The sequence below is a fragment of the Vipera berus genome, assembly GCF_964194415.1.
Source record: "Vipera berus genome assembly, chromosome: 5".
Taxonomy (NCBI): domain Eukaryota; kingdom Metazoa; phylum Chordata; class Lepidosauria; order Squamata; family Viperidae; genus Vipera; species Vipera berus.
This window is the reverse complement of record NC_138207.1, coordinates 26,805,555-26,827,937: the sequence shown is the minus strand read 5'-3', so window position 1 is coordinate 26,827,937 and position 22,383 is coordinate 26,805,555. Positions and strand designations below refer to the sequence as shown.

The window sequence follows — 22,383 nt, the reverse complement described above, 5'->3', positions numbered from 1 at the left end:
AGGAAAAAAAGCAGTCCATTTCTATCAATGTTCTTTTTCTTCTTTCTCTCTTTTGAAGATTAAAAATAGGTTGAATAAAAAAAGAAGAGAGGCAGCAACAGGGCAGAAAATAAATGTCCAAACGGGTCACTCTGAAGGCTCCTCTGCTTCCATGCAGAATTTTTCAAACAGAAAAATTAAAATTGCTCAGCAACATGAGATTGCAATTTGCAGAGACAGCATGCACTGCCAACGAGAAGGATTTTAAACTAAGATCACAGCCCCCAAAACTATGGGTAACTATGAGTTAACCCATAAGTCCCCTTCCAAAGATGACAATGAGCTGTAAATATGAAGAGGTAGCATGCATACACACACACACACACACACACACACATTTTGTTGTCGTTAGTTGCGAAGTCGTGTCCGACCCATCGCGACCCCATCAACAACGTTCCTCCAGGCCTTCCTGTCCTCTAGCATCTTCTGGAGTCCATTTAAGCTCATGCCTACTGCTTCAGTGGCTCCATCCAGCCACCTCATTCTCTGTTGTCCCCTTCTTCTATTGCCCTCAATCTTTCCCAGCATTAGGCTCTTCTCCAGTGAGTCCTTCTTCTTATTAGGTGGCCAAACTATTTGAGTTTCAACTTCAGGATCTGGCCTTCTAAAGAGTCAGGGTTGATCTCCTATAGGACTGACCGGTTTGATTGCCTTGCAGTCCAAGGGACTCACAGGAGTCTTCTCCAGCACCACAGTTCAAAGGCCTCAATTCTTTGGTGCTCAGCCTTTCTTATGGTCCAACTTTCACAGCCATACACACACATACACACACCTATACATATACACATGCTAGCTCATTTTACTTCATCATTCAGTTTAAATTAAACCACATCCATTCCATTGGATGCTCCACCTACGTGTTTGTCACCATCTAACCTATGTCATCTATCAGACTGACAAGGAGCAGCATGCTGGTTTTCTGTGCATTTTTCTTTAAGAATATATACAGAGTAGGGAAAATATCCTCAGAAATTAACCCCGATATTCCTAATTCAGAAAATGCTACTCCAGCTTTCCACTTTAGCTTTTGGGTGATCAGAAGAATACAGAATTCAAACAGAAGGTGAAGCCAGAAAGAAAACAAGGATGAAATGAAAACTGCATATATTTTAAATACTCCTTCCAAATATTACCACTGTTTGAACTGGATGACACCTGGTAGCAAGCAGCGCAGCAGAATCTGATACCAAATTGGCAAAGAAGACTCTTTACCAATGTTTTTAAAATTTGATAACCGTATGTTACCTAGACTTAAATGCCCATGCTGGCTGAGAAATCTGGGAGTTGAAATGCACATGAAGTTGCCAAAAGTGAAAAACAGTGGTATAAACTATAGTTTATAAAGTGAAAGAAGAATAGTCATGAACCTGGACACTTGTTTTAAACTCTGTTAATGCATTCTTATCTAAAAAATTTAATAAAGTTCCGTGTTCCAGCTTCCCAATAAAGTTTAACAATTTAACAATTCATGTTTAAAGCAAATATATGTTATAAAAATGCAAAAAAATACAATTAGCATACCAAAATAAGACCAGCAGACACACAGGTCCAGTTTTGGGTAAGACCAGCAACACACAAGATTCAATGCCAGAAGATCTTCCCAGAGAAAAGTATTCTATAGGTGGGGTGCTACAATTCAGATGTCTATTCTATGCCCTTCATTAACCTGATCTCTACAAATTTTAATATAATTGACCCTTAGCAATTGGACAACTTTAAGTGGAAGTAGGCTCTCCTTCTGAACTCTAGACCAAAGTTGTATGTGGCCTTCTAGGAAAATAAGTAGCAATCAAGAACTAGAATGATGGCAACCAGTGAAGTTATTTAAGAATTAGCAACATATTTTATATTCCTTTATCTAAATGTATAGTGATAAATTTCAGAATAAAATATTTGTGCTTAACAAGGGATCCTGGGTTCAAATTCATTTCCTGCCTAGCTAATTGTACTTTCATGAAGAACCACTGATGGTTGGTACAGCATGTTTTGCATGCCAAAGATTCCAGGTTCAAATAGTCTAATCTCTGTATCAAAACACATCATATAGCAAATGCTGCAAAAAAAGAACCCGAAAGCATCTCCAGTTAGAGGAAACAGATAAACAAGTAGCAGTTTCTCTTTCTTCAAGACAATGAAAATTTCTTCAATATATATATATAATATTTCCAACATAAAATAAGCTCATTACTTACGCTTTCTCTTGTAGATGTGGTCATGAATCCAACTTGCATCTGTCTGCATTGAGACAGATATTTCTAAGGGTCTCTGAGGCATATCAGCAATGGTATCCAATATCTCCCTTTCAGCAGATACAAGATATCATATAATCAAATTATCTTCAAATAAACTCCAATGTATCATGCCCCAAAATGATATTTGTTGCCTACTGCTTTTAAACAATAGAAAAGCAAAATATTTGAAGGATTTTACCAACAGATAAGGCATCATTCTATGCGAAGATTGAGTACAGTTCTTAATACTTACTTGCTAAGGTAGAATTTTTCTTATTCTGAAAGATTTTATTTCTCTGATCACAATCTTATTTGTTATTGAACTCTTCCAAGAAAAGAGTTGATAAACATGTCAAGGAACAGTCAAGATGAGAAAGAAATATATCAATCATGAAATATTTTGCAGTGAGCACAAAACTATAGCCATAGCAAAGTTTAAAAGATAAAAAAACATCAGCTAGAATATACTTCCCTCAATCTGAAAGCAGTGACAATAGTAAACCACAATGATGCCACATGCACAGTCGTATCACGAGAGAAATGCCACCATTATCTACTGAGTCCTAAACTCTGACTCAAGTATATACGTTGTGGAATTTGAGGTACGAGGTCAACATGCTAATGTTGTATTTTATTCTCCTGTCCCCCAGCAGGTGCCCATGTGTATACATCATATACATACACAATGTAGTCCAGCCTTCCACAAACTGCCTGGAGCCTTACAGATACTTTGGATTCCTATGAATTCTGGAATTATAAACTAATGCACCTGTTAACTGCCTGGCTGAAAAATATTTCTATAGTTGCATTCATTGTTTAAAGCACAATGCTAGAAGGAAGATAAGTTATTTCCAACTTTTCCAACCATCATTTGGAAGAGAGGAATTTACAGGCAGGGATATTAAAGTATGGAATATTGTTACTTAACAGTGGCATGATCTAACTTTCTTTCAGAAAGCTACTCATCTTAAATACTCACCTGCTGATTTCACTTTCTCTCCGGACTCCTCCCAATATCCTTGGAAAGCTCTTAGTTTTTCCTGTTCATAAAACAAATGCATCATTTGCATGGAAGCCAAATTTTGTTCTGTACTGGCTATGAACATTTTAAATATAAACATCTTCCTATAGCCCGTTTATCCTTAGACTGTTCTGATGGCTTCTAGCCCATCTCTATCTACTGAATATCTTGTGGCTACCCAGACCTTTTTGTCTTTGCAGAAATGTGGATTAACAGAGGACAAGATAGCACTTTTCAAAGTACCTGAAGATGTTCAACACGTGATCAGACTCAGACTCCAAACTTTCAGGAGGTCAGCAGATGTGGCAATGCTCCTAGAAGAGTTATGTCTGAGATTTTCAGACAATGCTTTGGTCTAAGTACTTCAGCTTGTTTCTATGGGAGTTGAGTAGGAATAGGACAAGAATAATAGCAGCTAGTTTTGGAGGCAGCTGGTAATATCCCATCCTTAATATCCTCACTGCAAAACGAACAAACATAACCCCAAATCACAGAACCAATGTTTGGTCAGTTTGCTGTTGAATTTCAGTAGGGTTAGGGGTGGGGCACATTTTGGGTTTTAGCTTTGTTTTTTGTTTATATTTTTATACTGTTTTTCATTTGTTGTTTGTTTGTTTGATGCTGTATGACATCCAGTGCCTTTTAGGGTGAGGTATTTTTATGGTAAACTATGAATCAAGAAAATTATAATTAAAATATAGCATATACTGTCAGCTCATGAGGCAACTCTTAGCTTCATCTGCGACACTCAGGATAATTTATGTTATAGCTTTGTTGTATTGAAATGGTATGTGTAATTCAGGTTAAGTCTTCAAAGCATTATAGCATGATTACTATTGTTGTAGCTGATTTGGATCAAAATTGAGACCAACATAGATTAAATGGGACTAATTCCATTGATTTTGAGAAGATCCTATGCCAAGTATAATAGGATCTAGAACCAATCTGGGCTCCTGTTGTTTTAATGAAATCTATCCTCCCTCTTCCTTCTCAGATACTTCAAGTGGAATCAGATTTGACTCCACTGTTTACTATGGCTGTCTTCCCCTCCGTCTTGCAAGACAAATAGGCTCCTCTGTCAAAAATTCCTACAAGCGTTGTTTTGAAAGAAGAACTTGATTGCACATAAACTTTAGTCTACATCCATATCAACAGAAAATAGAGAAACGTATTCTAGTTTAACTTTGCTAAATTTGTATTTCAATGCCATCATTTTGGTTCTCATTCAGCTAAGAGTTTAGTCCAGTTATACTTTTTATTTGCATACTGCCAAGTTAATGTGAGAATCCAGTCAATAAGGAAGGTTGTAATATTGGTGATGGTGTTTAGAATGTAGTATTGCAGGCTAACTCTGCCCACTGCCAGGAATTCAATCCTGACTGGCTCAAGATTGACTCAGCCTTCCATCCTTTAGAAATCTGTAAAATGAGGACTCATATTGTTGGGGGGGGGGGGAGGAATATTCTATAAATCACTTAGAAAGTGCTGTAAAGCACTATAAAACAGTATATACCAGGGGTGTCAAACTTGCAATGTCACGTGACATGTCGCTACATATTGCGACTTTTTTTCCATTGCCAGCAATGGGTGGGCACAGTTTTGCTATGATGCATCTGGCCCGTGGGCCGGCAGTTTGACACCCCTGGTATATACTGTGAGTCTAAGTGCTATTGCTACTGCTATCGCTATTGTAGTTCTTCCTAAGGTCAAATTAATTTAATTCTGTGATAAAGAAATATTTTATTTCTGCCACATAGTCCAAAATTTCTGGCGTTATGTAGGAATTAGTCCAACTGCTGAAAATCTTATACTGCCAAATTAATATAATAATGTAGAACAGATTTCTATAAACATTATAGCCAGCAAGTGTGATGACTACCTAATTTTGAAACCTACAACTAATGATCCTCCTAACAGTTTGAATACATTGGGATTATAATCCTTTGGTAATGCTGGCTGAAAATTCTGGAAACTATAATCCCATGACATCTGGACATTAGGTTGGAGAAGATATATTTATGCAACTGCACTTAGGAAGTTTCTTAATGACCATTGTGATGGATTTCAAATTCCTTACTATCTGCCTTCGTAACCTATAGAAATTAAGACAGACACCTGTGCTTGATGTTGACATCTCTGTGGTACTTGGGGAAGACAACTCTATTTTTCTCTCTGAAGAATCTCTATCTGATCTCATATCTGGACTACCACTAGTTTCTCCTACTTTGATTTCTTTAGAAGACCTACAAGAAACAGAATGATAATACATGAATTCTTGAAGGCAAAATAAGCAACTGATTATTCCAAGTCTCCCTTAATTCTTTGTTAGTAATTTACACAAATATATATATATATATATATATATATATATATATATATATATATATATATATATATATATATATATATATATATATATATATATATGTATGTATATATATATATATATATATATATATATATATATATATATATATATATATATATATATATATATATATATATATATATATATATATATATATATATATATATATATATATATATATATATATATATATATATATATATATATATATAAAATTTTATTCAGACTAATTTAAAATGTTCCACCTGGCTGGAGATTAAGATTCTGCATGCTAATATGGTTAGTCCATTATTCACAATAGTTCATTTAGTGTCCAAAGTTACAAGGTCACTGAAAAAAGTGACTTATGACCATTTTTCACACCTTTGCAGCATCCCCATAGTCATGTGATCAAAATTTGGATACTTGGCAGCTGGTTCATAGTTATGACAGTTGCCGTGTCCCAGGGCGGTGCGATCCCCTTTTGCGACCTTCTGATGAGCAAAGTCAATGGGAGGCCCAGATTCACTTAACACCTGTGTTACTAACTTAACAACTGCAATGATTCACTTAATAACTGTGGCAAGAAATGGGGCAAAAGTCACTTTGCATCTGCCTCACTTAACAACAGAAATTTTGGGCTCAGTTGTGGACATAATTGAGGGCTACCTATACATAGACTTCTGAAAGCAAGGTCTCTCCTGCACACTTTCTTGTCATATTGCCTAAGCAATTTCTGTATTCATCTAAGACTTCTAATTTATCAGCAACCAAAGAAGTGGAAAACCCCAAAGAATATTTAATCACCTTAGATAGTCTACTCTTATGAGTCCATTACTCCTACCAGAATTAATTTGATCCACTGATCTTAATACAACCAGTTATTGATTTGTCTGTCCTGCTGTCACAAAGAGTTCCCAATTATTACATTCACCAGAAGGGAACAGACCAAACTAACAGATCTTCAAATCACCACTTCCCAACACTCCACATACATGTTAATTCCGTTCATAGTCATAGCTAACACAAACAGTTTTTGGTACTGTAATTACCTAGCTGAAGGTATGGGAATTGCACTTGTAACTTCTCCTGGATGATCTTCCAAACCTGTTCATACAAACATGATTAACGTAAAGGTATATACTTTAAGATATATGTAAATAAACAAAAACTTGCACTTCAAAAACGGTAGTAATACAACACCTGTGGCTACTTGTGACTTTTCTGTGATCTCATGCAACTCCACCTTGCTACTCTCGTGCTCTGGAACTGTAACATTATCTTCTGGTGCACTGTGTTGAGAATAAATTGAATTTAGCGTACAGAGGAAAGTATGTTGCAATGGCAGCACTGGGGATCAATGAAGATAACTTTATTGTGACATTTCCAGTCTTTTCAGGAGAATGCTAATTAAAAAGTGTGGGATTTTATATGAATTCTCTTAGCAAGGCTGATCACTTCCTATTGAAGTTATAGCAATTATTCTCTCGTGCATAGACTGGAAATCTAAATGTGAATAGTTGGTCCTAAGGATTAATAAATCCTGGTGGATTATTGAAAGATCAAGGGAGCTATCTGGATTTTTCATCAGATAATTCTGTGGGATAGGCAGTTTAAATGGGACAGTGTGTTTGCATCTAGCTGGCTACTTGCAGTAGTGAGAGCTTCTATTAGTTTCCATAACACAACCTCATTCATCTTGTTGCTTTAAGGCTTCCAATTACCACATCTTTGGCAACTAATACTATAAGTTAATGGTGTGAAGCACAAGGAAATTACTTTCTGACTTTTAGCCTAAATTTATTATCAATGAATTTTATTGGATGGCTTTGAGAGGACATTCTTCTTCTCCTCAGTATTCTTTGCAACACTGTGATACACTACAAACAAAAGGAAAACAATTTTTACCATTCACTTACTTATCAGAATTATCAACTTCAGAAGACGAAGTTCCTTTTCCAGTATCTCTGCTATCTGGTAAATACAGACACATTATAAGTATATGAATGAATTTACCGGGTTTTGAATGATAAAGTGAAAAGTAATGCTAAAGACAATCCCCATTCTGGCTAGAGAAAATCATAGCTGGGAAGTTATGAACATTTATTTGATAAAATAAAAACTTGACCTCTCTTTAGAACAGGGGTGTCAAACTCAATTTCATTGAGGGCCGCATCAGCATTGCGGTTGCCCTCAAGGGGCCGGGTGGGTATGGCCAGGGTGGGCGTGGCCAGAGTGCGTATGGCCTACTGGGTGGGCATGGCCAGCTCTACATCGTTCACATCAAGGGTGCCTATGGGGGCCTGGGCAGGAGTGGGACTGATCTGAGGGTCTCTGGCAGAAGGAGGGTCTCTGGGCCAGGGCCAAGGCAGTGGGGGCCGTTCCCTCACTGTTTCCAGGATGGCTTTGCAGGCCACATGAAACCACTTCGCGGGTTGCATCCGGCCCCCGGGCCTTGTGTTTGACATGTCTGCTTTAGAAGATCAAAAGATAATACATGATTCTTTCCCTACCCAATGTTTTCATAACCCTAAATGATAGGTTAGGCTGAAAGATTCACCCACAATTATCTAGCAAGTTTCATTGTTCAGGATTCAGTCTTAGTTCAACCTCATCTATTTCCAAAGAAATCTCCATGGGATCAGTCACTGCTTTGACTGAGTCTTAAAAATGGGATTTCAAAATCATGACACATCACGTGGATTTGGGCCAAGCCATTTTATTTGAAAAACTATAAAGTTATTAAGGGAATTATTCCATTAGTCACTCTCTCTTAGGTCACCTCACCTCACAGGATTGTTGTTATGGGGAAAACAAAAGGAGGAAAGAGTATTAAATATGTTCAATGCCTTCAGTTATTTACAAAAATAACAGACAGGAGAAAAAATATTTAACCCCCCTAGATGTTAACGTACAAAAGCAGTATTTCATACATCTAATTTATGCAAGTCTCCCAATGTTCTGCTATTTAAATGAAAAATTTGGAGAGAATTTTCCAAGGAAGAAGTATTATCACTCACTACCATTTTTACAATAAAAATAATTGGGTGGGAATGAGTGGCATATGCACATATGAATTGCTTTTTTTTAAAAAAAATAAGCATCTTCTCATCCTCTGTTCCTTCTTTTAAAAACCAAACCCAACTTAGTCAACATCATATTATTTGTAAAGAAGGATGACAGCAGAGGCATTTGGGGTAGGTAAGAGAGAGATGGTCAAAATCTGCAAGAAGGTGGGGGCAGGCCTTGGATTGTAACTTTATACCCACCATCTTAAAGATTTTTGACAAACATACTCCCTTCCCTCAAAACTGGTGGATGAGAGATTAGATACTGTCACTTCTTATTCCACACAAGCCACATAGCTCATACACCATGAATAAACTATGTTGACAAAAAAAATTCTAAAATGTTTAGTGTTTGTGTTTAACTACAGAAGCTATATTTTTACAGTAAGATACCTCTGAGATCCATTAACCACATTATGGATCTGCATGCTGAACATAAAAATTAGGTTTCGTATCACATAAAGTAAAATTCAAATTGCTTTAATCCCACAGGATTAGACAAATATGTGATACAAATACAAGAGGCAGACTCCACATATGAGGTATATATCTCACTGACAGAAATTATCTCATCTCCCATCCTAATCTCCTTTGAGTGAGATAATGCAAGAATGAAATGTATGAGTGTGTCTATAGTTCTGACAGCAAAAATTTCTCAGCCATTCCCATGATAACACTGTAGGAGAAAAGCCTAATCTTGGAAGTTTGCCTTGGGAAGATGTAAAAAGGGAAGGAAATTACGGAATTGGTGGTTCTGGGCTTGGACCAGGGAGCCATAGATTCAAGTCTCCACTCTACCACACTGCTTATTGGGTGACTCAATCCAGTCTCCTTGGGCCTTGATTTCACTAGTGAGCCAAAATGTTTTCTGCCCAAACATTTGCAAAAAAACTAAACTAGGATGAAATTGGCTGACTCCCTTGCTGATCCTGTCCCTGTTGCTCAGTTTCAAATCAGTGCAATTGCCTGATTCCTTCCTAGGTGATGGGCAAGAAATCTTACAGATTTTATACATCTCTATGCTACTTTTGGACAGTATTGAGATAGTACTGAGGGGCAGAGAAACACTTAAGGGTGATTTAATGTTCTTCCGCTCAACAGCTGCAGACATCATGAAGGGCAGGACCAACAAATAAGTGTTTCCAGGATATTTTATAATGTTTTTAGGTTGAATTGGAGATGTGTTGTGTACTGGAGAACATCATCTGGCTGCTCTGTCCAGCTCTTTCCCAAACTTTTCATAGAATGATACCAATCACACCCATTGCTGTTCCAGATCTACTCGCCCTTCCAATTTTCAGGACTCGGAATTTCTTAACTCCCCAGAGTTGTTGCTGTGGGAGTAAAATTAGGAGAAGACCCCAAGAACACTACTTTCCGTTCCCATTAAAAACAAACAAACAGGGATAAAGGTGTACTATAGAAACGAGTAACTTCCTTTCATCACCTACAGAAGATTCGTAAAGCTCGACCTAAGAAGCTTTTGCCCTTTTAAGACACGCTCAGATTAAAGACGGCTATTCCCTGAGCGCTAAATCCCCACTAAGAAAAAAAAAAGCCCTCATCTGCTTTTGGAGACCGCCGGTCTTCTCCGTGCACGTGGCACTAAACTCAGGTGGGCCCACAGCTTCTTGCGGTCTGCGCCCAAGTCCCTGAGCACCCTGAATGGGCTTCCCCCTCCCCCCCACTACACTCTTTTCAGTGACTTCCTCGCGTGTTTCTCTAGGACCCCGATGGTACAGAGCATAGGCGTTAGACCAGGAGTCTTCAAACTTGGCCCTTTTATGACTTGTGGACTTCAACTCCCAGAATTCCTCAGCCAGCATGGCTGGCTGAGGAATTCTGGGAGTTGAAGTCCACAAGTCATAAAAGGGCCAAGTTTGGAGACCCCTGCACGGTTAGACGCTCGATCAGCACCTGGATCACTGCCTCCATCCCGATTTTTCTCCGTGGTTCGAGCAAATCCTTCCATAATCCGCGCCCCGATTCTCTCGCCGCATCGCAGACGGGCCCCTTTAAAAGGCCAAGGGCTGCTCGGGGAACCACCGTTCTCTGGGCCTTGTGACGCGAATTGTTTTGCATTCCAGTCTCTCGGGAGACGGCGCCGCAGAAGGCGACTCCCCCGGTGGGACTTCACGGGAAGGAAGCGCAAGCCGTGCAGAAAGTCCAACCCCGTTACTTAGATGTTCATCCCGGGTGGATTATTTTGATGCACTTCGGGTTTGGGGTGTTTTGTAATCCTGACCTCTCTTTGAGGTTAAACTCTTCGCCCCGTTTGCCTATTCATTGATAAGAAACTTTTCTGGCCGATTTTTTTCCCCCTCTGCGTGGCGTGTTTGGTCATGCACGTTTATGAGCAACGCTACTGAATTATGACGCCTCATGCAGCAAGAGACGAGAGGTTTGATTTCTGCGTGTTCAGTCCTGTTGCATCTTTTTTTTAATACGTTTGCAGCAGGGGGCAGCACGTAGCAGACCTTAATTCGTCTCGGGAAAAGAGCTAAGCAGATCTGGCGTGATTAGTAATTAAAGGCTAGCGCTAGCCGGAAATCGTAACGCTGTAGAATGGATTGGAAAATTGCAGGGACTTGTCCATATTACAGCCACATGAAACTGAGTTTGAATAATTCTTTGCCTTTAAGAACTTGAGTAGTAAGTGGATTGAATGGTGGATGTTGCTTCACAGGACACGTGGACGGTGGTTTCTGATTTGTTGGCTAATCGGCCTGTTTCCTGGTATTAACAGAGAGAAAACTGAGTGCTGAGAGGCCTTGCTTACAAGCTACTTTCCTGCTGAAGGGCTACGCTGTATAGGCCACATGGCCTGCTATGAATTTTCTAGAACCTGTCTTTTCCACTCTAGTATTCTCCAGGTGCTTTGGTGCTCCCAACTGTCAGATTTCTTCTTTGGCTTTCACAATATCGTGTGTCTACAACCCCCAGAATTTCCAGCCAAGGGCTGAAGATCATGATCAGCACTGAAGCAAAATTAATTCACTATTTGAGGTTGTTTCTGTAGTGTTTTAAAGAATGTGGGAAGACTTATTTTGTTCAGATGGCAAAGTGGTTTGCAATGTATTATTCATGCTGTCTAGTAGAAGCAAGTATACATATTCAATGTTAGTGTTATTTTTTGCAAGAATGGACCAGCTGTAGTAAACTTTTAATCCTGTAGTAAAAAAGGAAATGTATGGAGTCCTCGACATGGCCACAATTGGGACCAGAATTTCTGTTGCTAAGCAAGGCAGTTGTGCCTAATTTTAAGACTTGGCCAGTTAGCAAATTACTGTTTTTTTAGTGAATCATGTCATTAAATGAATCTAGCTTCCCCCACTGACTGGTTCTAGTGTGGGAAGTCAGCCCCCCCCAGGAAATATTAAAAGGGCAGAAAAATATATTTCCTCAAAGGATCTTTAAGAGGCAGAAAAGCATGCCCAGTTTTTCTTAATAGCCCCAAATCTCCCTCCCCCAAGCAGAAACCAGCTCTACAGAAATGCAGATGTAAATAATCCAGGAAGGTTGGAGGCCCCCACCTAAAAGATTAAGACAAAGACACCTAAAATCTACATACCCCACCCAAACTCCAAGACAGGACTTAATAGGATTAACCCACAGATGCCAAAGGGACACAGGTCAAAATACATGACACAGGAAATACAAAGCCTGAAACAGGAACAGGAAACAATTCCAAACAAAAACCCCAGAGGGTATAAAAACCCACTCCCTATATGTGCTCACTCTTCCAGAGTCATCTTTCTGTCTGTCTCTCCTCTTCAATAAACTGCAACCTTCTTTCTAAGCAGTCGCCATGTTGTTTATTGCTGGCTTGGACTGAATCATGATGAAGACCTTTCCTTCAACACTAGGAAGCTGGTTGGGAAGAACACAAATGGTAATCACATGACCCCAGGACACTGCAACCTTTGTAAATAAATGCCAGTTGCCAAGCATCTAAATTTTGACTGTGGCTTTGGGGATATTGCAGGACCCAGATTGTTGGGGGCAATAAGCTGACTTTGTAAAAATGCCGCTTGCCCCCCCCTCCCGAAAGCCCTAATAAGCAGGCATATACATAGAATTAAGGCTATTGCTAAGCACATTAATTTGTGCTTCTTAGATTGTAAGCCGCCCTGAGTCTTCGGAGAAGGGCGGGATATAAAGGATTAAAAAAATATTATTGTTAATCATGAAGACAAATCATAAGTCACTTTTTTCAGTGTTGTAACCTTCAATGTAAGTTGAGGATTACCTGTACATATTAAGAAAACAGCAAGTTGATTTGTGAGGGGGGGGGGGAAAGAAAAGCCATAGTTGGTAAGTACAGTGCAAATGTAACAAGCGTGCAAGCCTCTGAAGAGTTATTTTTTTGGGGGGGGGGGAGGTTGGAGTAAACAAAACCCAAAACAGATGGCGATGGGGTTCAGCTCTGCATTTGGGAGATTTCAGTGGTTTCATTTTGTTATGATCCATTTTATTATCTATTGGGGGGGAAATCCATTTCATGCTCTGAATAGGACCTGGGAAAAATCTCTCCTTGCTGAGATGGCTTTCATTCTGGTTGGAAATATTGCTGAGGAAGTTGCGGCATTCTTTTCCTCTTCCCATAGGCTTTGCTCATCATAATGGAATTCTATATGGCTGTGGTCAAAAGATTATTTTTGCCCCTTTGGTTTGCTGACAGAGGAATGCAAAAAACATCCCAGGAAGTGACAAGGAAGAGCAGCTGTAGGCATTGCTGTGCTAACAGACTGGCTTTAATAGCCAAATGAGGTCACTTTTAGAATGCATAGTAGCTATTCTAGGTACTCAGTGCCACAATTTAAAGAATCTTAAGTCATCTCTTGAGTTCTGGGACTTCATTTCTTTCAGCACTTATGACCACTAAATCTATCCCACACAGGATGATTAAAGTCTATGCCTCAAACAGGGTTTTTCCCTTCTGTGGAGTATCAAACCATTTAATTTATGCTAACTGAATAGTGGGAACAATTTGATACAGTTCTTAATTGAGAACTTACTCATCTGTCTACATTAATAGATGTTTTGCTGTCCGTCACGAGAGATATGCTTCCAAAAGATTTATCAAATGCTTTAAAGATCAGACTTACTTTTTAGTGTGGGATATGGTTTCAGATGAGACAAATAACATATGCAGTCATGAATGTGATCATATAGAGTGCAAAGGTTGAGAGTTGTAAAGGAAATCCTTGCAGCAGATGGGTAGAAATAGAAGACATCATACTCCCATGAAGCTCAGAAAGACTTGAGCCAGGATTAAGCCATGTCCTAAATCTATTCCTAACTGCTTACATCCAAATAAGTTATCCAAGACTTTCTACTATACTACTATAGTGTTATAAAGCCCCGTGGTTATTTAACCCTGATCTAGACTATCTGGGCCAGAATATTTGCAATCTACTTCTTGTCCGTCATGGAAATAGTAAGCTTTTGCATCGTTAACAACTTATGCTCTAGTCAACATTTTTCAACATCCTAGTTCTCTTATCTTTCAGGCAGTAATGCTTTCAGCTATATTTACAAGCATTGCTTTAAAAAGGAGATACTTGTTGAATTGTTCACTAAAACACGTAAGAATTCGATTACATATAGACCAAGAGTCCTTGAATTCTTATTACAACTGATTTGAGACTGTATTTTTTTTTCTCAGAGCAGTGTCTTCTACACTCTAGAAAATGAGTGTGGTCAAGACAAAGAATTGAGTGGGGTCAGGTTAAAATTTAAAATACTTTTAATGTAATAATTGTGATGTATTTAATAAATTTTCTTATTACACTAAAATTTATATTTGGTAGTAAGAGCTGAAGGAGTTTGAAGTTTTGTTAAAATGGCTCTCTCTGGGCTTTTTAAAATTCTGGTAATTTTCTACTGATATATATGTTTGTGTAGAAAGTGTAAACATTTAATTCGCAGAATTATACATAGGAAAAAAGGATATTTTGGGTACCACCTCAAATTTCTTCCTTTAGTCTAAATCTTATATTGGGTATCAATAACTGATCACATAATGGAATATTGATGTTTGAAATTCTCTAGGTTATGTTTCTCTAAAGCAGGAATAGAAACCAGATAGTACAGAGTTCCCCAACGTTTCCACCTTTGCGGACCGGCGGGGGAGGGGATGGTTCCGTGTGAGTGGCCAGCAATCACGTGCGCACACAGCTCCATTTGAGTGAGCAGCTTGCACACACACCTGCCGCTCGCTGGAATGGAGTGTGCGCATGCATGCGCTCACTGGCCATTTCCATGGCCCAGTTGCAAACCCCTCACAGCCCACCAGTGGGCCACAGTCTACAGGCTGGGGACACCCTGAGATAGTACAAATAGGCCATAATTATTATTATTTGATAAGTCATATTGAATGTGATTTACTGGTTGAACAGGTAAATAGTATATAACTGTTTTGATGCAACAGTAACAAAGTTGATTAAATTATACATTTGATCTGTAACCTGGATGATGAGGCAACCCTTTGTAAAAGCAGCATATCCATTAAGATGATTTTATCAAATGAGTAATGGATAATTATTAAAACTTTTAACAATAAGAACAAAATGGATTATTGGGCTTCAGCAGAAGCTGTTTTTGGCATTTCAGAAGAAATCTGTTGACTTTCTTTTGGCTGTATAAGAGTCATATAATAGGTGCTGTTGAGAATTTGGCAAGGAGTAAAATTATGAACTATTAAGTCAGGCATAGCAAGTATAAAGATGAAAGAGAAAGTAGGCCACTGGAGAACCACTGGAAATAGGTTAATAATAATAACAATAGGAAAGTGCTTTTAAATAATCACACCTTTTTGATGGCAGTGTTGTAAGGAAGTCCTTGAAAAGGACTTTTATCCATGTTAGAAATGGATAAAACATGATTGTAAAAAAAAGTATTCAGAAATTTAATTAGTGAGCTTCAGCAATATTTAGGCCAAAGATTTTTCTGCATACAAAATATCTTTTTTACTGCACAGTAAAAAAAAGAGGCAAATCTATATGCAGTCAGTAATAATCAAAATATATTTACAACCATTTTCAGTTGATCTTTAACATGTCAGTTCCAGAAAGTAAAGGCTTTCTCCTTACCAGCAAAGAGATACTAAAAACGATCAGAATGGCAAATAATTATTTTGTACAGTTTTGGTTAGCTGCAAATAGTTGCAAAAAAAAATGCAGAAAAAGTTTCTGGCACTACCAAAAATTAAACCAGGTGCTTTCATATTATATAACGTTCAATTTTCTTGGTCAATTTATTTCTGCATTCTCTTATTTGATAAAACTCAATATATATTGCTAGAGGGAAAAAGCCGAACATATCTAAAACTAAAGCAACTATACTCTCTTTGGCTTCCTGAGTTCTAAGAGTTAACTTCAACTGTCTCTAGTCTGTTGTCATCCCTAGTATGGATTATGATCACCTATATTCCCAGTCAGAAAGCTAGATGAGAAGCATAGTGGTCTGTGGTGATAGTAGTGGTCTTGCAGAATGACTTCATGTGTGTCATGACATACTTTGTTCACTAATGTCATGACCCTGTGACATGCAAATACAGTTCTACTAGAATAAATTCCACATCTGTTCACTGACTGTCACTGTGTTAGGAAAAGTTTACTAGACCAGTGCATAAGATTTCCTGTCCCACTGAAGTATATTTGTCCTTGGCAGCTATGATATGAATGCAAAGGTGTTCTTATTCTAGTCAGTAAAAGAGCCCACACAAGTTATTTTTTTGCAAAATGTTTATTTAGAAAACTAGAGTAAATATGGCTATGCCAACAAGAAAAAAAAATTAAATAGAAGACCATTCCTCATATCAATTTTCCTTATGTTATTCTAGGTCAGTTTTTAGAATATGAATGTGTACATGAATTATGCCGTGTGTGTGTGTGTGTGTGTGTGTGTGTTGCAACCCCTTAGGTAAGCAGCTCTGACAAAGAGTCTCTTCAACTCTTATAGGAATAGAAAGATGAGTGGATGAAGTGGGCCCATTGTGCAGATATCCAAACCTTCATTCCTAATAGAAAACATTCATTTTAAAAAAATAAAAATTCAACCAATTCATCAGCCAGAAAAAAAGAAAGAAAACTCAGTTGATAAAATGTCTTCTCCTATGTGAATTACTGTAAAATGTAAAATCCACTAATTTCTCTGTGTTTAAAAGCTTAAAAATAAAGCAATTCCAACACTGTAACATTCTATTTATTTACTCTTTCTTTTTAATATTTTGTTACAAAGGTGGTCAAGAGCTTTATCTTGCTTGAAGCAGTGTGCTGCTTCTTCCTGGAGATGAAGCATAGTGAACCATCCAAGTACTGAGGTTGTAGACATAGATTCTATGTTGTGGGTAAAAGCTCACATTTTCAAAAATTCCCTCACAGTAAAAAAAATATCCCTTAAGTAGCACAGCCTTGCAGGAGGGAAGTTGTAATTTAGTGACATTTTTGCTGTGCCGTGTTTCTGTTCTATGGAATTGTTTCAGTATGGTGTTCCCTTCTTGTAAGCAGAAGTGCTATAATCTATGCACTTCATTTTTCCAACCTTGTGCACAGACTTTTTAGGCATTGAAGAACTACCTATGATGGATGTCCCACCTCTTTTATTCCCTATGTTTTTAAAAAAGCTTTGTTTTAAGAAGATGACATTGTTTCTCTCTCTAAAAAAAACTCCAGTAAAACTCTTAAAAAATATATCTTTTTCTTTTTGGATTAGAAGGGCATTGATTTTGCTTTAGTAACTATTCTGATAAATCTTATTTTAAAATTCCCAATGAGTATAGTTTATTAAAATGTCAGGGTAACACTTGTATTACGTATGAAGATACACTCCCTACGTGGGTGTATTGCCACCCAGTGATTAACAGTTGTGCAGGATTTCATACAATGAAGGGAGTGTTCATATATAGATTACACTACAGATACATCACTCCAAAGTGAATGACAGGTTTGTAATGGCACTGGTGGCAAATTCCTGCTCTTCCTCATGTGCTTATGATCTGCATGAGAAGGAAGACAGGGCAACAGTTGAATACCATTAAAAAACAACCCTCAGCAAAACATGAAAGCACTATGCCCAGAGAAACCACATGGTTTCACAAGTTACACAAAAATATCACGGACAACATGTAGAAATAGTCACATTGATTCCAAGGTTCCCATTATCTGCAAATAGATGTGCTATGGCAGTGTCAAACACAAGGCAGTCACTGTTCATGATAGCTGCTGCCACCCCATCATGGATGGAGCGGGGTGTTGCTTCCCATGTCAGCCTCCGTCTGTTGCCATTCAGTTCGAGCCTGTATGCAAAGTTCTCTGCTTGTTTGCGAGTGCCAATGAGCAACACTATGGCAAAAAACTGTTGATGACCCTCATACTTCTCCTGTTTCTCCAGAACCAGCATGAAGTGATGGCCGAAGCATGACTGCATCATCACCCAATCAACGGCTCCCGGCAAGTTAATGTCTGTGGCGAGGAAGACAATGTCTTCTCCTTGAAGAGTTGTGATACTCTTGTGAGCATGCATTAGATGAGACATCACTGCTTCCAAGGAGCCCTGCCATTTGCAAGATGCCCCCGGACATGGGCAGGAGTAAGGGCGATACTCACAAATGTCTTCATGATCTGGCTTTTCTGTATGATGGAGTGTCAAGGAGCAGCCTGTGGTAGCATACTGAAAAGATGAAAGGTCATAAAGTTACATTGTTTGCTATTTGATTTAAACCCCCACCTGGTCTGCAAAATCATTCCACTTGTTTCTATTGTACAGCCTAGCATCATCTAATCTGATTTAGTAAGAACTCTCCAGAGCCACAGATAGAGATTTTTCTCATCTCTTGATGCCCATATGTTAACCAGACTGGAACAAGACTTTTGGCATGCAAAGCTTGTACCCTCTGATATATATCAAAACTCTGTCTTTATTTTGGTGGACACTGAATAAAAGAAACAAATTCTCCTGATCAGTAACAGAAACCTGGATTACAGCAGGACATATGATTGATTCCTCTAGGGCAGGGGTAGGCAACCTTGGCTCTTTTATGACTCGTGGACTTCAACTCCCAGAATTCCTGAGCCAGCTATACTGGCTCAGGAATTCTAGGAGTTAAGGTCCACGAGTCATAAAAGAGCTAAGGTTGCCTACCCCTGCTCTAGGGCTTTGATAAGCAGATATTCCCAGTTCTGTGCCATGAGATGCTAGGTTTAGAACCAGGGACTTTCTGCATGGAAATGTTACTGTTTAATTACATCTCTAAGATGCCACATATGTACATCTAGAATGCTCTACTGTTAAAGAGTTTGTCTCAGTGGGGTGATTAATCCTTTCTGAGAGGGAAAAAAAATCAAGCTCCTATTGGTTTTTGAAAGCTGCATTATGAGGCCCTTCAGATATTAGAATACCTCTGAGCATTCATAAGAAGTTTAATTGCATGGGTCTTATCATGGATTTATCCTTTGAGATCAGATTCAACAACTGCAATGACAAGCACGCATCATCTTTAAACACTATTCCACAGAAATGCAGTTCCTGCTGTGCCAATATGGGTTACATATGGTGTCTTAGATGCAACGACTATTAGTTTCAGAATCTGGGTTTTTATAAGCCTGCTATATTGTTTTGTTTGAAAAGAAATGCTTAATCTTTTTTTTATCACTCCCACTCCCACCCTTTAACAATATTTTTTATTGTTTGCAATAATAAAATAAGAAATCCCATAATCAAAATAGGCATCCATATACTATAAATTTGCTATGGTTGTTCAGATTTTAACACAAGATCCCATTTTATTTCCACTGCATTCTGTAGAGAGGAATTTACCTAAATAATGATGTCAGAGCATCTTACTTCCCTCTTCCTTCCACACACATACACACACAGAGACACACACACAGAGAGACACACACAGACCACAGTAACTCTGGGTAAATGTTGATGGTTGCAGCAAAGATCTAAATCTTTGCAGTCAGAATAAAACTCAGAAAACAAAGCATACATAAATGCCTTGTTTTTTTATTATTCGATCCAATCCAATCCCATTTCTCTGCCTTTTAGAGCATGTTGATCATGCATAAAAGCTTTTTTTAAAAAATTAATCAGAGAAATGTACACTTCGTCGTTGTTGACATTTTTTGGTTGAAAAGTGGAGCAACATGATTTTCAACCCTTGTCTTTCCAGTTGTCTCCAGCATCAGATTTAGCATTATCTTTGATTTATAGAACACTTGCAGAAAGAGCAGGACTCCCTCTGCTTAGATTTTTGTTCTTTGATGCCAGGTTTCCACACTCATATTTCATATCACCTAATAACGTACAACAGTAGGAGTGGAACATATGGGATGGCTGAACGACATGACATAAAGCAGCGTTTCCCAACCTTAGGAACTTGAAGATGCGTGGACTTCAACTCCCAGAATTCCCCAGCCAGCTATGCTGGCTGGGGAATTCTGGGAGTTGAAGTCCACGCATCTTCAAGTTCCTAAGGTTGGGAAACGCTGACATAAAGAAGCATGAGAATCTGCTTTTTACAAATGAGATCATGAGTTCATTTAGGCCAGTAAGGACTATTTTTGCATGGAGATGAGAAAAGCAACAGAAGTATGCTGCTTTGGACCTTCCTTCATATACTGTACTTGACATGCCTCTAATCCAGTGTTTTCTCAACCTTGGGAATTTTTAAGATGTGTGGATTTCAGCTCCCAGAATTTCCCAGCTAGCAGGAGCAAGAAGTCTACATGTCTTAAAGCTGCCGAGGTTGAGAAACGGTGATCTAGTCTAACTTCAGAACGCAGTTCTCAGAGAGCCTTTATTCATAAAAACAGAGGCCATGTGGTGGAAGCAGATCTGGGAAAACCTGGATTCAATTTTGCTCTTGAGATTTTTCAGGCCAGCTTCCCTCAAGCATAATTGCTATGTAAGGAAAGTTTGGAAAAGGGAGGCTATGTGTCCCTCTTGGAAGTCCTCAAGGAAAATGGAGTATAAATAAAAAGAATACATAACAGGAGTAGCACTAATTGATAAGCTTTACACAAATTCTTTATTATTTTCTATTCAAAGCAGATCAAGTCTTTTAAATTTGCTACACAACAAAGCTTTCAAGCAAAGGTAACTGCCATTTATTTCTATTTCACTTTTATTATTTTTATAAATAACTGAAGGTGGCGAATGTATCTAATATTCCTTCCTTCTCCTATCTTCCCCGTAACAACAACCCTGTCAGGTGGGTTGAGCTGAAACAGAGTGACTCACTGTGATTTAGCTCCCCAAATAATTCAATTCACAAGAGCCAGAGTATGACATCCAAAAGTCACTCAAAATAACAACTACCTAAATTTAAAGATTCCAAAAATCAGAAAGGGATTGCATATCCATTGCTTACAATACTTGAATTACTTGAATCATTTCTTATAATACAATGAAACATTTTCTATGCATGTTTAAAGGAGGTTTTAAGTTTGTGAATAAGATACACAATGTAAGTTTTAATTATTGGTCTGGAATATGACATCTAACCAAGAACTCAGTTTAAGCTGTTTCCAGCAGATCACTGATAAAGTACACATTGCAAGTCCTATCACTTGCATATCAAAACGGAACAGCTTATATCCAAGCAAGGGCCATTAGCAGGCATGGGGCAACTGCAACATTTGTAGAAGGACAGAAAGGCTGTGGAGGCGAAAATCAAGGCAACCTAATGCAAGTTAGTTAGGAAGACAGTTTGGCCTAGTGGTTAAGGCACCAGGTTAGAAACCAGGAGACTGAGTTCTAGTCCGACTTTAGACATGAAAGCCAGCTACATGAGTTTGGATCAGTCATTCTCTCTCATTTCTATTCACTTCCCAGGAAGGAAGTGGGGAAAAATAGGACGAGGAAGGAGTAGGACGAGGAAGGAATATTGGTTATGTTCACTGCTTTGCATTGTTTATAAAAATAATAAGGGCAGGATACAAATAAATCAATAAATATAAATAAATCAATAAAGAGAGACCACTGGCTGTAGAATGTGTCTGACTTATGGGGACAATGGGAAACCACAAAAGGATGGAATTCCAGAGAGAGATTTTCTCTGCTATCACTTCTTTTGACTGGCACAGCTTCCAGCTTATACATTTTATCCATTTGCCATCAAGCGTTTAAAGGCAGAGCTTATTTTTACCCAGCGGTTATTATTCTATCTTGGATTAACACTTCACCTTGTATAATTGCACTCAGGCATTTCCCATGGCATTTTGTTGTTTGAATGCGGCATTCATAATTGGGCTACCTATAAAGTATGATCAGATTTGCTGAGGTTGCTAAGTGAGATATCACCAAGCCCAACGGAAAAGCTCCAGCTAAGTCAACAAAAAGGTATGAAGCATTTTTATATCCTGACAGTTTGGGGAGCTGCCCAGTGCTGTGCTAATAATATGTTCTCTGCAAGAGGGAAGGCTGATGCTTTTTTATTCACTGGTCGTTTGCAGCACTTTTTTGGCTGGGAACAAGGTGAACAGATGGGACATTTACTGGAGTGGTCCTGTAACCCCTGCATAACTCTTGGCTAGCAGCTCTTTGATCTACTACAACAATGTTGCAGAAAATAGCCAAAAATATTTTGAATTTTACATAAATATTGATCAAAAGGAAATAGAGAGAGAAAAAACACTTCTATTAACTGGTACTTGAGGAATTCTTATA

The 22,383-nt window shown here is 38.4% G+C and overlaps 2 protein-coding genes across 2 annotated transcripts in view; both read right to left on the bottom strand.

Moving 5' to 3' along the window:
- The window catches only part of ERICH6 (glutamate rich 6), a 29,623-nt gene extending 18,919 nt beyond the window's left edge, over window positions 1–10,704 (bottom strand). The window contains exons 1-7 of the mRNA XM_081328792.1: window positions 10,624–10,704; window positions 7,558–7,612; window positions 6,842–6,930; window positions 6,691–6,745; window positions 5,407–5,534; window positions 3,250–3,310; window positions 2,232–2,338 (exon numbers count right to left, since the gene is read on the bottom strand). Coding sequence (XP_081184918.1) covers window positions 2,232–2,338; window positions 3,250–3,310; window positions 5,407–5,534; window positions 6,691–6,745; window positions 6,842–6,930; window positions 7,558–7,612; window positions 10,624–10,678 — 550 coding nt within the window. The 5' untranslated portion in view covers window positions 10,679–10,704. The remainder of the gene's footprint in view (window positions 1–2,231; window positions 2,339–3,249; window positions 3,311–5,406; window positions 5,535–6,690; window positions 6,746–6,841; window positions 6,931–7,557; window positions 7,613–10,623) is intronic.
- Window positions 10,705–16,322: 5,618 nt separating this feature from the next.
- SIAH2 (siah E3 ubiquitin protein ligase 2) overlaps window positions 16,323–22,383 on the bottom strand; it is a 34,659-nt gene continuing 28,598 nt past the window's right edge. The window contains exon 2 of the mRNA XM_081328816.1: window positions 16,323–18,381. Coding sequence (XP_081184942.1) covers window positions 17,824–18,381 — 558 coding nt within the window. The 3' untranslated portion in view covers window positions 16,323–17,823. The remainder of the gene's footprint in view (window positions 18,382–22,383) is intronic.